Here is a 16,302-nt window from a genome sequence, read left to right on the forward strand (position 1 = left end):
AGTGAAATGTAAAATTTTGAAGGTATTGCTTTCTTCTTCCCTTCTTCTTTTTTTTTTCCATTAAAGAAGGAACCTTTCTTCCTTTGTTGGTATCGGAGCTTCCTTTTTTTTTTTTTTTTTCCGTTAAAGAAGGAACCATTCTTCCTTTGTTGGTATTGGAGTTTGACTTAAGCTCTAAAACTTGATTCAATTGTGAGCATATGTTAGCTATTCTACTTGAGATTATTGTGGAAGGTTTTGTTCAACCATTTATATGGAATAGAGTATGGAGAATTCTGCATTATGATTCTTAAGTTCTCTTCATTCAATTGCATAGAATTATCCTAAAATGCACACAAATTTTTTTCACACAGATTTTCTGTAGTTGTAAACATATTTCTTAACCTAAAGCATCCCTTCTTGCCAATAGTAATTTTTCAATTTGAAAAATCTAATTTAATTATCACGTTAATAGTTAAATATTATTTTAAAATTCCCCGGTAAAACTCATCCAAACGAGAACCTTATTTTTTTTGGAAGTCTTATCTTCCTGACCAACAGTTTTCTTTTTATATCTCAATTGCATTTTTTGTTTTTTTTGCTCATTCGAATTAGTAAACGTGAGCTTTCTCCACACTCAGTGAATACACTGCAATCAAAATCCTAACTTCAGAATTAGGGAGACAATTATTTAAGCTCTAGTAATAAGTTAAGCTTGTACTAAAGAACTGGACCACTTATCAGCATTCTACTCACTCCATTAAACATAAACAAGGTCTTCCTGCGGTGCTCCTGGTGAAGGACCAACTACACCACACCTATGCATACTTATAATTTAGCTATCAACAGACTTTAAAAAAGAGAGAAAGCTGGTCTCACATAATTAACTTCTTCCTTTTCAAATTAAAAGGCTAACAAACCCACAAATATGATTCTACCAATTAAAACCTACAAATATATATATGGTTAATTACATGGGACTATCTTGCACTTGCGATTTGTAAGATATTTTGTTTTTTGATTTCTATGGATGTATTTACAAGATTGATATAATAAATCCAACTTCATCAGGAAAAAAAACTGCAAATGAAAACAGAAATTGGGGAGGTAGAATAATCCATGTAGGAACCTGTTCGGGAAGTTCCTACGAGATCCGAAGGAACATCTTGGGGTATCAAGGGACTAAAAGCAGAGGCAGAAGGGGGTCGCTGGGGCCAATCCCCGTAGGATAACAATATCAGATCCTGATGTCTTTTTTGTAATCCATTAAGGATCGCCCCGAGCAATAATTTTCTGAACAGGCCCTAAGTGAGATATCCTGGACGATACATTGACAGTATAGCCACAACGTCGCAAAATTATGAGCAGGCTGAGGGATCGCATTTTCCACAGTAACCCAAGCTTTACTTAATCCTTCTCTTAAAACTAGAACAAGCCTCCATAATTAACCAGAACCTTAGCACAACATCACATAATCTTGTGCTATGCATGACAATGTACCAGATACCAAAACAATCACAGTTTCTTTCTTCTTCTTCTTCTTTTGGTTGGGGGGGGGGGGGGGGGGGGGGGGGTGTGGGGTGTATAAAACATAAAAAGAGCAGAAAGAACTCTGTTCTTCACTAACACAAAAAAATGTCACAGGACTGACCTTCCTGGTACATGCTGTTGTCAAAGTAAAGCATGTTAGAGAGGAGCAATAGGATAGTCGCGTGACAGCCCACTCATATTTAACTTAATCTGCATGTCATACACATTCGTTCGGGAACAGGTTGACATGCACTTTATTTCAAAATTTGTTTGTCAAGCTCTCCACCAGGTGTTTGTGTGCAACTTCTGACCTAAATAGCAAATTATAAACAACCATATTTCGAGGCTCAAGAAAAATGCTATGATAGAATACACTTTGGACTCACCAACATTCAAAATAATTCACTCCTGAACAACAAAAATGGATGGAAGGGGTTAACCTTGAGTATAACCACATTATGAGATGTCATCTTTAGAATGGCAAACTACAGATACCACAGCCAGCATTTGTCTGGAGAAGATGGGATAACAGCTTTTGCTATATATTAAGAGCAGATCATGTGAAGCCCATGTATTCAGACAAATTGAGCAATGTGCTACAACTAAAAATACTTGCCTATATTTCCAGGATGTCTTTGGTCCCAAACTTCAAAAAGAGGCAGCTGACTCTTAGATAAAATCATCCCCTCCTCTTCCTTCCCCCCTGTCACAAGTACATGAAAAAACAAATCGTACATCAGTACGTTCAATCATTATTTAAGAACCATGTTCACAAGTCGCTCAAAGAGATGCAGCATGCAAGTCCGTTGCAAAAGTTCAATGACAGAAAAATGGAAGACAACAGAAGTTTTTCAAACAAAATCCAAGTGGTTTTAATCAAGACCATGACCGGATAATGTGTTGAACAGTAGGCTCCAAAGTTCATGATTTCACTTGGGACAAACTACTAGGAGTTGTGACCTTTCAAACAAGTTGAAAATTCTACTCTCACTTCTCAAATAGCTATGCCCAAATAAAAGCTTCATGAAAAAGAAAATGAAAAAAAGAGTGGAATTAGGTTTTGCCTTCTTTTTGGTGTTTCCCCATGGGTCCAGATACCAAAACCATTTTCATCACCCCAAGATGCGGGAACTCATTGCAAACATGGCGGGCACCCATAAAGTACTCCAAAGTAGAGAATGGACCTTATAATACTCCAACTCAAAATTTGGGTAGCATATGCTCATCTGTTAATAGTTCAGTTTCATGATTATAATTTCTTTCCCCAAATAAACAACAGGCAACAAGCAAAATAAGTCAGCTTCTATTTACTCTTCCAAAAAGCAATTTTTTGTCAATATCCACTTTTCAGTTTTTCTAATCTACTCCCATACAATTCATCTCCCACATAATTTTTAATGGTTGCTTCCCCATCTCATTCCAAACGTCAGCAACTGAAAAAATTTCTGCCATGGCAAAAGTGGTGTGCATTGAACAGATGAACTTACCGAGACTGCAGGGTCATCCATCCCCGCTTGCTTCCGTCTCTTGAAAGAAGCCAGCACACGGTTTTCCATAGCTGGTGACCTTGACATGGACCGCTTGAATGGTGTCAAATTCTGAAAGGCAGGGACAACAAAACAAGGAGGAAGGTCAATAACTTTCAGTTGCATACATATCTAAATAAGCTGTAATAATCATCAATGTGATAAAATTATGTCTATGAAATCAGAGGATGAGTGGAAAGAGGTGGTCAGGTCTTCGAACATTTTAATATAGGAACACCATCATGATGATGTGCAAAAAAAGTTTCAGACAACTTGCAAAGTCAAAAGAATATAACAACACATCCAATTCTGTGAAGCCACAAATAAGATTAGAAAGCACAACCTTAGCAAGTTTTTTATCTCTGCGAGCTTGTCTCTCCCGCTCATCATATTCCTGATTTTCTTTCTCCACCAGGCGGATGAGGGTATCACAGCGCCTGGCAAGCTCTTGAGCAGTGCGGGACTTCACAAACCAGTCAAACCGGAATAAGGGTGAAGCACGGAATGCTGCTTTCAGCTCATCCCAATTCCCATATCCAAGTTTGTGAACCATGCATAACTGAAAAGATAAATAATATAGTATCAAGACATGCCAGTAGGCCAAAAAGATATCATTAATTGATCATGCGAGACCCATAAAAATTGGGTACCATGAAGCGGTCACATTCTTCATTGTACAGCTTCCCTTTGTTTTGGCCATACTGAATCTTCAATTCTAACCAAGGATTCTTGTAACGATCTAACTTTTTCCCAATTGCCTTCATTATCTCATCCTTGCGAGAGATTCTTGCCTCTCCTCTTTCAATGTTCTTGATTATTCTATCATAATCTGATGGGACACCAAGCAAAATCAAGCACATAATATCAGGATGTGAAGATAGAAAACCAATTTCGATTTCTGCAGTACACATTATGTGAATACTGAATAGAAAGAGAGAAGTATGTCATCTGCAATTCGATAAAGCATCATATACCATTCAATTCCTTGTATCTCTCTCTGAAGACTTTGGCATATCTTTCTACCTCCTCCTCTGTTTTTCCCTCCATTTCAGAAGCTATAATCTTTATGTCATTGCGGCCATACTTCTCACATGCCCGAATAAATGTATTGAAGTCTCTCCTTGTCCATGTTGAAAAACCCTGGAATTTGCAAAAGCTATAATCATAAAAAATTGTTGCCCACATCAATGTCACCGACCAATGATCTCGCTCACCTCTTCTAGCAACCGCTCCCTTTCTTCCTGCTCCTCCGCAGTCAAGGGATCACCCAACTCTACAGAATCATTCAAAATTATCAGTTCCAACCACAAATCAACCAAGACAATATCTGCTAAATGAATACAATACCTTCAGGCTCATCACCATCACCAAATGGGTCTTTTGACTGATTCCTTTGATGTGTATGCTGAACAATATAAACAAACAACAAAATCACCCATGTCCTTGACAGAGGGTTTAGATCAAAATCCTTTTACCAGCTAAACAATAGCAGAAAAAGCCTTATGATAGCCTCTTGTAAACAGAGATATAAGCAGGAAGAGGCAGCAGCCTTCGCAGTTGTACATAGCTTGGTAGGATGACAGGATAGGTATTGAGGAAATCAGAAGAAAAATACCCATCTAAAACAGTAGTGAGAGGGTTGTTGGACATGTTAGTGAGAGGTTGTTGGACAGCTTCTATCGACAGTTTTATGATAAGTATCTGTATTTGTAGTTGGGGATGCTTTCAGGATTGGATTCAAAAAGAAATGACCACTCAGTTCAACTACTGCCCATTCAAAAAAATTATACAAAAAAGTAGAAGGTTAAAGCAAACAAGTGCAAGATTAGAAAAAAGAATGTAAACCGGAAAAAAGAAGAGAATATTAAAGAGTATGTCCAGTAGGCACATACCATAAGATACCGCACTTCTTTTTCATACAATTCACTTAATCTCTTTGTGTTGAAAAATTGAAAATCATGTCTGTAAAATATGGTAGCATCAATCCAAATGTTCAGTGGTCACTCGTAGTCCAGTACAACATATAAGCAGAAAAGGGGCCAACACCAAATTAAACTTACAACTGAGGCATGCGAGGAATCCGTGGCTCTTTTGCTCTTGCCGAACCACCTTGCCGCAATGCTTGCTTAAAGTAATCAGCATCTGAGTAACTACATAAATTGGCGGATAATAATTAGGTTTGTAAAGAATAAATAAAAACACTATCTGCAGCCAATAATATGGCCTTACTTTCGTTTTCTCTCCCTCCTTGAAGATTCAACCCAGTTCTCAGTGACAAGTTTCTTGAAGTCAGTTTTGTTGTCATCCTTCAGAAAAACAGAAGGGGAAATGAATATCGACTCAATAACTCATACTCATAATACATATACGGCCAAAGCAAGTTAAGACTCTCCAAGAATCATTCAAAAAAAAAAAAAAGAAGTATACAACAGAGAAGCAGCTTGTAAACAAAGAGACCAAGCAACTTTGATATGGAACCACAATATATTTCAAATCAGTGTACCTTCTCATCATCAAAATCATAAAGGTCAGCAGCTGCACAAAAAAGATACAAGCATTATGAAGCTAACCATTTGGTTTATCAAAGGAACTGAAAGATCAATGGAAGGAATCCACATACTATCATCCATTTTAAACTTGATGGCATCTTCCGTAAATTTCTTCATTTTAGCATCAAGCTCAGCCGTTGTCTCCTCTCCTTTAGCTATGATACGGTCAATATCCTCATCTGTTATTGTGCTATCCTTGGAGCTGAAGACCATTTCAGCACCAAATCTCACCATTTGCAACAATTCATCTTTATTAACAGCTGCATTAAAGAAATCAAAAACAAACATGATATAAGACTTTCTTGAACATATACATATATAAACTGCATTACAAGAAGGCCACAAAATCTTTAAAAGGAGATTACTTACTTTTCTGCTCTGCTAACCGACCTTGTTGGATCACTAAAGCATCAAGTGCAAGTTTCTTATATGCCCTCTCAATCACTTTTTCTTCTATTGTGTACTGCATTTTTATGAGACAAATGTTAAAAAGCTTTTCTATACATTGTTTCACACTAAATTTTTTTATTTAATTAACTCCATAAGGTTAGACCTCTGTGCAGAAACGAAACACTTGAACTTCCTTTTTTTGACCAATCCTGTGGGCACGATCTTGTGCTTGCAAATCAACTTGAGGGTTCCTAAATACAATGACAGAAAAAATAAGGCCAAACAAGCATGATATAAGAATGAAGCATAAATGTATAAAGAGAATTACCAATCACTGTCATAAAGAATAACAACATCTGCGGTGGCAAGGTTAATTCCCAGGCCACCGGCTCTGGTTGAGAGCAAGAAAATGAACTTTTCACTCCCCAGCCGATTGAAGGCTTCAATCGAAGCATCACGTTCTTCCCCACCAGTATTACCATCAATGCGACAGTATTGGTATCTGCGAAACATTAAATAATCCTCCAAGATATCCAGAAGTCTAGTCATCTACATACCAAAACCAAATTATTAGCAGAAAATATTTAACAAGCAGTTATGAAATATGAAATCCACAGAATCGGCATATTCTATACATATACACAAGAAGAGTATAAATTGAATGACTCCAAAAAAGGGAAAAGATCTCTGTACGATACTTGTTTGTTGCTCAGCAATACCAGTTCATGATCCAGGGAAAATGGCTTAACTTGTGAGTATTTTGCATGTTCTTTTGTAAACTTTTCTGGATTCAGGCATTACAAAGCTGAAAGTAAAATTGTCTGCAATACAACAGCAAATATATGGAAGAGGTTTGAACCTGTGAAAATATTAGAACTCTGGAATCACGCTCTTTTAACTTGGGCAGCAATTTATCTAGAAGAACCATTTTTCCTGAAAAGAGATCATAAGGTCGTGAAGCCTGTGCTTGGTTTGAAAGGTCAAAAGGTCCAAGTGTCCAACAGATTTTATCCTACCAGCATTTGTGATAAGATGTTCTCCTGTCATAAAAGGTGGGCCAGGTTCTGCACCTTGGAACAGATATGGATGATTACAACATTTACGCAGCTGCATAGCTATGTTTAGAAGACGTTTACGTTCTCCTCCAGCATTAATGACCTCCAGATCTTTCTGAAGCAGAGCACGATAATACTGCTTCTGCATCTGGGACATTCCTACTTTGAGTATGGTTTCCTTTTTTGGAGGTAAACCTTTTTCAACATCAGATTTGAGCCTTCTGAGGAGAAATGGACGAAGAACCTTAAAAATGAAAAGAAACAGAATTACTTGTTAACACCATTAATCCAATAAAAGCAGGCAAGTTTACCAATAATATATTCTCATTTTACCTTGTGAAGTTGTTGGACAACCTCTTGCTGATCATTTTCCCCAGATATTTGAAACCATTCATCAAAGGTTTCAGCTGAACTAAATATCTCAGGGAGTAGAAAATTAAGAAGAGACCATAGCTCATGAAGATTGTTCTGCAGATATAGAAATTAACAGTTAACACAAATACATTTGTTCAAAAAGCTTTATTGAACTAACTATGAATTGAACAATAGAGACTGCTTGTGAAAATGTGCCAAAAAAATCTCAAAAAAAAATGCATGTAAACAAAATATGATGCAAATCCCAATCACTGATGTTTAATGGTACACCCATTTTGCCATACTAAAATTCAGTCAGGAAGACATGAAATCAATTTGTGCACGGTACTTTAAGACCAAAGTAGTATATTAGGTAAAGGTGCTTGCAAAAGAAAAAGTAGTTTGGCTTATTGAATTGCACAAATATAGCAGGAAAAGCAAATGGGACCCGCACCTATAAAGGTGAAAACACTCAAAGAAAATGCAATTTGAAGAAAATTAATACCTGAAGAGGTGTTCCCGTTATAAGGAGGCGATAGTTTGTATTATAGAGTCTCATTGTTTTAGATAGAAGAGAGTTTTCATTTTTTATCCGATGAGCTTCATCAATAATAACATAACGCCAACTAAAGCACCTTAGGGCATTTTTTTCTTTGATGGCCATTTCAAAACTAGTTACACATACATCGAACTTCCCAGCCACTAATAAATTCTCACGTATATGTTTCTGCAAAAAAAAAAAAAAGAAGCAAAAAAATGAAAAAAAAAGTTACAGTACAGATACAATTCAGCCATATAACAACGCTTAAAACAATGAAGAAAGAGTATAAGATTCTGACAGACCCTTTCATCTGGGTTTCCAAGAAACTTTATAGCACGCAAAACAGGACAGAAGCGTCGAATCTCTTTCATCCAGTTGCCAAGGGTAGATTTTGGTGCAACCACCATATGAGGGCCTGTAATCCCTCTGAACTCATGCAAATAACCCAGTAGAGAGATGGTTTGCAAAGTTTTCCCAAGACCCTATACGACAAATATACCATATTACAAACAATTTAAGGAAAGAAACCATCTTCCACAATTGTGTTTAACTCAATCTGTTACAAAATCAAGAAGGGTAGTTAAAGGATGGGAGAAAAAAAAGCATGAAAAGTAATTCCATGTGTACCATTTCATCAGCTAGGATTCCATTGATTCCATTTTCATACAACCTTATCAACCAATTTAATCCTGCCAGTTGGTAATCCCTCATTTTCCCTTGTATACCTGAGAAGAAAAGATATAAAAAGCAATATCAAACACACAAGTCCAAAAGTCTGACCACTAACAAGCCAGAAAATACAAGGGCAGGTCCAACATTGGTAAGAGAAAATTATTTAAATTTAACCTGGAAAAAGAAGCTTGAATGTCTTCCACACATAATTAGATCATGGTGATGAAAACTAAGTATTCAATATTGTGGAAATGATGGTACACATTATTGCAACTCCTTAACACTTGTCTTTTCAGTGTGACCATACTGATCTACCGCCATTATATTACTTATTGCATCATCTAAACTTCTCAATGCTTGACTCTAAACATGGAAACACATGCCAAGCATTACTATTATTGATGTGTTATTTTCCCATAGATCAGCAGTTGACAGGGTGATCAAATGTATATTGAACCATTGATAGGTTTTATTGGAACAGTTCTGAGTTCCAACATTTTCAAGTCCTCAGGTGCTGCATGTCAAAAAGGGGCAGATGTCATATTGTTCTCATATGTCCAATCTTTTTTCTTTTTTGGAGACTTTTTATTTTTATGGTACACATGTCATCCAATCATTCAAAGAAAAAAGAGAGATTGAAGAAGAGAACGGAAGATGATGAAAAAATGGATGGAATATAGCTTATTTGCATATTTCATTCATCATTGTAAAATAATCACGTTAGAGCATGCATGCGAATGTGCAAGGCTTTCATATAATAAGGACTCCTTATAAGAGGAAACTTACAAGATGGTTGTGAAACTAAACGTGTCCCTCCTGCAGTAGAGAAACCACCTTCTTCCTCCTTAAGGCATTCTTCATCCTCTTCCTCCTCAGTTAATTTTGATGCATGGCGGCCCCTGAAAAAGATTGCATCAGAAACATGTCGTGCAAAGTAACATATTACAAGTACTCCAAAAAGTGTCCTCGGAAACATCACACAGTATGATAAAGATTTTTAGCAATTGAAAAAAAAAAAAAAAGAATCCAATAAACAGAATAAATTTTAAGTGATTCTTTACAGAAATAATATTTAGGGGCATAGGAAGAGCCAAGCAAAAATTAAACCATTTGAAACAATTTGATCATCAAAATCACATAGCTGGACTCTTAGATGTTTAACAGCAAACTCTCATGGCCCATCAGATGAAAACTATTTTTACAGATTCTTATGAAAAGGCATCCTTTTTCACCAAGATGTTTTTGTAGACATCATAAATCAAATCAACAAGACCCCCCCCCCCACCAAACAAAAGCCTGAGAAAAGGAACAACATTATATTCACATAATTCCTTAAAAACATAGGTCAGAAATCCAAAAGGAATCCAAACTAAAACACCAAGGTCAAAAATTAACTTTCTATTTCCAAATGATCACAGAGATTCCTCACAGGGGTCATTGCTTGGTGCGGTGGTGAAAGACTTGGTCTAGCACATGCAATAGCGCAGGTTCAAGTCCTAGAGAAGCCACTTTGTGCAAAAGGAACAAAAAAAAAAAGTCAAATGTTAGGTTCATCCCCAGTTTGCCCCTCCCAAGATCCCAGATTGCCGGGATCATAACAAGGTAATGTACTTTTTATCACAGAGATGCCTCATTATGCAAAGAAATATAATTTAAAATTAATAACTACCATATTTTAATTACAAAACAAGGCATTAAAAACTTAAGATCTCAGCCGTCTTGGTGGATGGTCAATTTCGAGATGCCCCGTGGTTTCCATTTGTTCTAAGACCTCAACCAATATCATTGGAATCAAGATATCTGAATACTGTAATAATTCGTTGAACCTAATCAACTACCACTTCTAGGCATTAATGTTGATATTGATCATTAAAATTGTTCATTTAAAATTGTAAAGGAGAAATCAGAACATCTCGGCCAACGTACTGATCCTGCATAGAAGAACGATCTTGGAGATATTAGTTTATAGTTGCAAAGATAATAAGAGTGGAAATTTCACATGTATCATATTGCCAAATGTCCAATATAGAAGATAGGCCAACATCTTGTCCCATATGAAAATATTGTTACAGAAGTCACAAAGTTCATATCCTTAACATGTGCACTCCATTCCACCCATCAAACATCACAAAAATCAGATTTTTCATTTTACTTATTTCCTGTTCTTAAATTATTGAAAAGAGAGATTTAAAATCTAGTACTAAAAATCAATGGAAAAAATACAAATGTTAAAAGAGAGATTTAAAATTAAGTAATTTATGCTAAACCCATAAATGTGGGGAGCATATCAACAAAATAATAAAATTAAAAAACAAATGAATAGAAGGCCATGATTGGACAAATCTTCTTATGAAACAATGTCATGATTTATAGATAGATGAAACAAGGTTTGGTGCACATAAGAAGAAGGGCACAACATCTCCTTTTTTTTTTTCCTTCATAATTAGGATCCCTTAGTCAGGTCTTAGTAGAAGGAAACTTCTACCTAGGGTAATTTACCTGCTTCGGAAATATCAAGGAAACTCAAACTTGTACTTCCTTCCTAAGCACTTCCTTAATTGAAGTGTTCTTTAAATGTCCACTCCTATGCACCCATACCTACTCTCACACCAACTCCTAATTCTAGCAAGTAATATCAAGTCAAAAAAGTCTGAACCAAAAAGAGATGGAAGGGAGCACAACATCATTCATCCACTCTTAGTTAAGGTTTCTTAAAGTGAGGGTGACTCTATAGGAGGCATGAGATCCTTTCCAATTGTCTCTATTATCAGGGCAGAGAGAAAAACAAGGGGAGAAGCAATCCCGAGCACAAAAGATCATGGATAGAACGGAGAGAAAGACTTTACGGATCTGCAGTTGACCTTTAGAAAGAAGGTTGGCATCCTGAGCGATGAAGGGAGTAGTGCTTTCAGCTTTGCTCGAATTATAGGAGGCCCCAGTTTTCCCTCATTGATACCTTCCTTTTCTTGTTACTGCTCTAATTTTCGATAGAGGAAGTTCCGCTCTCCCACCTAACCATATATTTAAAGCACCGGACTATCTATCTATTCAATTGATCATATTCTAACTTCGTCGTGGACTCTTTTGGGATTAGAATCGCTATGTAAAAGCCCGGTGGGCCTACCCAAAAAGATTCAAAGTGAGATTACTTACCTCTATTATCAGGAAATAATGGATCACTTGCTAAGTGACTTGATTTCTTAAGGAACTACAAATGGCAATCAAGTGCTACAGACAAGTAGACAAAGGGATATAACAAACGAAGGGGGGATGAATTAGATTTGCAAGTGACATTAACAAATCTTTAAAGGGAACCATATTATGCCTTGAATTGAAAGATGAAAGAGAAACTTCCCGGATTGAGGGGAACATACATATGTGTATACAGATCGGGAAGAGCTAATCAAGACTAATGCACAACATATTCAAGTTCCAGTGGGTTGTTGTCAGATGGGACCAAATTGGGGTTTAAATAGAACTTTGCTTTACATTATTTCTTCCCTAGGAATTTATTTTTAAATTATAAGTTTATAACCATGTATCAATCATTAGTTAATATAAATGGAACATGAAAACTAATTTAAACTTCATTAGGCCAAATGGAGAACACCATAACCTAAAATCAAGCTTTTCATAGAACAAATTTGCATTGAAGATTCACATTAGCTATCTTATATCAAACTACTAGATGAGACGGATATGACCCAAGCCAACCTAGAAATAATTTCAAAATTTGGATGGAGGCTTGGTGCGACAATACGCCCACACTAGTTAAAGTCTGAATCAAGCCTAAACATAGCCCACCTGATAGGCCTTGAATGAAAATGCAATCATTTCTGCTTTTCTAGTCCCAATCATGAATTAACTCAGGTTATAAGGCACAACTAGATAGGGCACCTAGGTTTGAGCAAATATTAGTACAAAACAAAAGCATAGTGCATGAGGGTTCTAACATCGCAGGATCTAGGAAGGTTCAGATGTATGCAGCTTTACCCTTGGATGTGGAGATATTGTTTCCCTGTTACGAACCTATGATCTGCGAGTTGCAATAAAGCAACCTAACCATTGCACAAAGGTTCACCCTCTCTAGGCAAATATCTCTAAAATATCTATTGGTCATTTCTTCGATTGTTGCTTTGTACTTGCAATTCATATGAGTTCCTTCTGGAATATATGAGCCTCATGGTGTACATTATTTACATATGTGTATACAGATCGGGAAGAGCTAATCAAGACTAATGCACAACATATTCAAGTTCCAGTGGGTTGTTGTCAAATGGGACCAAATTGGGGTTTAAATAGAACTTTGCTTTACATTATTTCTTCCCTAGGAATTTATTTTTAAATTATAAGTTTATAACCATGTATCAATCATTAGTTAATATAAATGGAACATGAAAACTAATTTAAACTTCATTAGGCCAAATGGAGAACACCATAACCTAAAATCAAGCTTTTCATAGAACAAATTTGCATTGAAGATTCACATTAGCTATCTTATATCAAACTACTAGATGAGACGGATATGACCCAAGCCAACCTAGAAATAATTTCAAAATTTGGATGGAGGCTTGGTGCGACAATACGCCCACACTAGTTAAAGTCTGAATCAAGCCTAAACATAGCCCACCTGATAGGCCTTGAATGAAAATGCAATCATTTCTGCTTTTCTAGTCCCAATCATGAATTAACTCAGGTTATAAGGCACAACTAGATAGGGCACCTAGGTTTGAGCAAATATTAGTACAAAACAAAAGCATAGTGCATGAGGGTTCTAACATCGCAGGATCTAGGAAGGTTCAGATGTATGCAGCTTTACCCTTGGATGTGGAGATATTGTTTCCGTGTTACGAACCTATGATCTGCGAGTTGCAATAAAGCAACCTAACCATTGCACAAAGGTTCACCCTCTCTAGGCAAATATCTCTAAAATATCTATTGGTCAGTTCTTCGATTGTTGCTTTGTACTTGCAATTCATATGAGTTCCTTCTGGAATATATGAGCCTCATGGTGTACATTATTTACATATTATTGATGAGAACTAATGAGCGTGGAAATGGAAAATGCTCAAATCGCAACTACTTTCCAGTGATGGCTTCAAGAATATGAATCAGCTAACTTAAACAGGTAACACTTGCTAGTGGTTAAATCTGCATCTTCTCCTCTTTCATGAAACTTAGCAAGACCTACTACACCATTAAGTACCTAACAATGTAGCATTTCTAATCAAATATATTGCTTGGAGCAGAATCATTTCTATGTCACTTAAGTCAATAAGAAACATTGATTAATTAAAAGGCTGTAAGCTATGAATAGATATTAGATTAATCAATCAAAATGTTTGATAAATGTGTTTTCAATATCTAGTTAAATGCTTATAATTTTGGAGATCCATTAAGTATTAAAATCAGAAGACACCAAGCAACTATTGCAACAAATGGAAAACATTCATGAGGAAATTTGACAAGTTTAGTCATTGGCTTCCAACTGTGCCTCCTTTATTAAAAATGCCTCCCAATGAAATAATTGTGATGCCAGCAATATTACCTTCCTCGTGGCTTCTTCTCTGATGCAGATTGTACACCTTTTGCAAAATGAGAAAATATTTCAGTCTGTTGCAGCAAATACTTCAGCCGTCCCTCACCTTTATTGTTCTGACAGTGTATCAACTGTTAGTTTGCACAAAATGACAAGCTTAAAAACACCAAAGCAACAAAGCAAGCATAGCAGCAGAAACCCATTAGAGGGGAAAATTATAGAAACACGATATGAGTCACGGTCTCATGGACGACAAACAAATAAATAATTGAGAGGGAACATTCCCTTTTTCAGTATGTACTTTTTCCCGACATACATCCTCTTTCTACTAATATGCTTCCCATGTTTTTAACTCTCTCTAGAATCTAAATCATGTCATCATAGAGATGGACTGAAGGTGGCAGTGCACAGGAAAAAAAAGCATTGCATTTAACAAGGTCTTTTCATAATCAGGCTTTCACACACACGCGCGCACACATGCGTGCACACAATATATTACCTATATCAAACACATGCAAGTCACATTGCCCATGATCAATTTTAGGGGACTGTGCATAGATAGCATTTCCTTCATAACTAAATTTATTTTCCCTTTTTATCTGCCAATGCATTCCATTTCCTAATTTATACATTGACGATATATCAAATAAAAGGGGTTGACCACTTAACAAGGATGTGGATTTCATGCCATGCAATGCTTCACAATCAGTGCATTGTAAATTGACTCTAGTTATATAAAATAGGTAAATTTTGGCATGCATTGTAAAGCATATAGATTATGTCTCATTGATCCTTCCCAGTTAGTTTCATACAGAATCTACAGACCATGTCAGCATCAATGGCAGCATTTTGTTGAGCCAGTATTTCTTGAATCTTTTGCTTCTTCAGCCTCTGCATCTCTCTTAGCCTGGCTGTTTCACGCTTTCCAATTTCGGCACTTACAGATGGTTCCCCAGCCTGCATAAATATCAAAGCAAATACTTCAACACATCCAGAAGCTTCTCCTGACAGATACCTGGGTTCCCTAACATCAAAGAACTCGATATGATGCCGACCTGCTTAGGAAAAACAATCAGAGGAGAAGCTTAGCTTCTGAAAGAGAAAAACCTAGGCTTCTATCTTTTTCCTCCGAGATCATCAGCCAAGTACTGTTCATGTACATAGCATAAAGCCATTTCCATGTAAAACCTAACTCCTTAGCAAAACCAACCACAATCCAAAAGCAATAACAATAATTCGACCGGAGACAGATGGTAAAAATCTAACCCTAACGACGCAAAGGAGCAAACTTTCATAGCAAACAACAAAGAAACCACGCAAGGGAGACAAAATTAAATAATGACCACCAAGAAATCCAATGAACTATATCAAACCCACCCGGAAAAAGAAGGGAAAATCAATCTTTCTACTCCGCTGTGCAACCATTTATCGGAAAAAAAAATGGAAAACAGGAGAAATCATTAAAAACGATCTCAAAATCTAAATCAACGATTTGATAAGCAGAAATCCTAGCCCCAAGTCCTGCACGGACTCATCGGCAAGATCGTGATTTTTCTTTTATTCACGTCTAAACCATTTACCTCGTTTGACTCCGCGACGGCCTCATCGTCCTCGGTCGACTCATCGCCATCACCTACGAACTCGTCGTCGTCGGGGCTCGCCGTCCCGGCGACGGCTTCGAGCTCCTCGTCGTCCTCCTCTTCTTGGTTCGCGTCGGCCTCGTTCTTTTGCTCCTCCTCGGAGAAGATCGACCCGATCGAAGGGGTTTCCTCGGATATACCCTCGGAATTCGAGGGCTTCGCCATGGCGAATTTGGGGACGAGGGTTTAATCTCGGACGGGTAAAGGTGGCGTGAGCGTAAGAGAGAGATAGAGAAAGAGAGAGAACGAGAAGAGAGTGTGGAACGAGAAGAACCTCACATGAGGCTTTATATAGTGCGCCGGGAGGTTCACACGTGTGGAGTTTTGGTGCGTGTGAGAGATCGAGGAAACCTTTCGCGCCTAACGTCAAGTCGGTTCTTTTGTTTTTTAATATTTTTTAATCCTTTTCCCCGGCTGGGGTTTTGCCCCTGGCCATTTGGTGTGGTAAGGGAGGATGAATCTCTTTTGGTGGGCATTTATTGTGTACTTAAACGTTGAAAGATAGAAGATTTTTATTTTTTCTAAGT

General features: G+C 37.0%; 1 protein-coding gene across 4 annotated transcripts; it reads right to left on the reverse strand.

Moving 5' to 3' along the window:
- Positions 1–1,847: 1,847 nt before the first annotated feature.
- LOC105057748 (probable chromatin-remodeling complex ATPase chain) lies at positions 1,848–16,029 on the reverse strand. Of its 4 annotated transcripts, none has more exons than XM_073248632.1 (25): positions 15,716–16,029; positions 14,961–15,092; positions 14,145–14,251; positions 9,383–9,495; positions 8,552–8,649; positions 8,227–8,406; positions 7,889–8,110; positions 7,363–7,497; positions 6,991–7,273; positions 6,834–6,907; positions 6,303–6,523; positions 6,138–6,225; positions 5,954–6,047; positions 5,656–5,844; positions 5,539–5,570; positions 5,265–5,341; positions 5,096–5,185; positions 4,928–4,997; positions 4,383–4,440; positions 4,250–4,308; positions 4,010–4,175; positions 3,686–3,864; positions 3,379–3,594; positions 2,997–3,107; positions 1,848–2,212 (listed from the first exon to the last, which is right to left on the reverse strand). In XM_073248632.1, the coding sequence occupies exons 1-25, from the start codon at positions 15,938–15,940 to the stop codon at positions 2,189–2,191; spliced, it is 3,243 nt and encodes a 1,080-aa protein (XP_073104733.1). In that variant the 5' UTR covers positions 15,941–16,029; the 3' UTR covers positions 1,848–2,188. The 4 variants fall into 4 exon arrangements, with proteins under 4 accessions (XP_073104733.1, XP_073104732.1, XP_073104735.1 ...); XM_073248631.1 differs by having other exon boundaries at positions 14,145–14,266; XM_073248634.1 differs by having other exon boundaries at positions 14,948–15,092; positions 15,716–16,001.
- Between the last annotated feature and the right edge of the window lie 273 nt (positions 16,030–16,302).

The sequence above is a fragment of the Elaeis guineensis genome, chromosome 14 (genome assembly GCF_000442705.2).
Source record: "Elaeis guineensis isolate ETL-2024a chromosome 14, EG11, whole genome shotgun sequence".
Lineage (NCBI taxonomy): Eukaryota > Viridiplantae > Streptophyta > Magnoliopsida > Arecales > Arecaceae > Elaeis > Elaeis guineensis.

Coding starts and splice junctions, on each gene's coding strand:
- LOC105057748 (XM_073248631.1), bottom strand. CDS start 15,940: ATGGCGAAGCCCTCGAATTCCGAGGGTATATCCGAGGAAACCCCTTCG. Junction 5,186..5,264: donor AGGAGGGAGAGAAAACGAAA/GTAAGGCCATAT, acceptor CAATTTATGTAG/TTACTCAGATGCTGATTACT. Junction 3,865..4,009: donor GAGATACAAGGAATTGAATG/GTATATGATGCT, acceptor GTGTCCCATCAG/ATTATGATAGAATAATCAAG.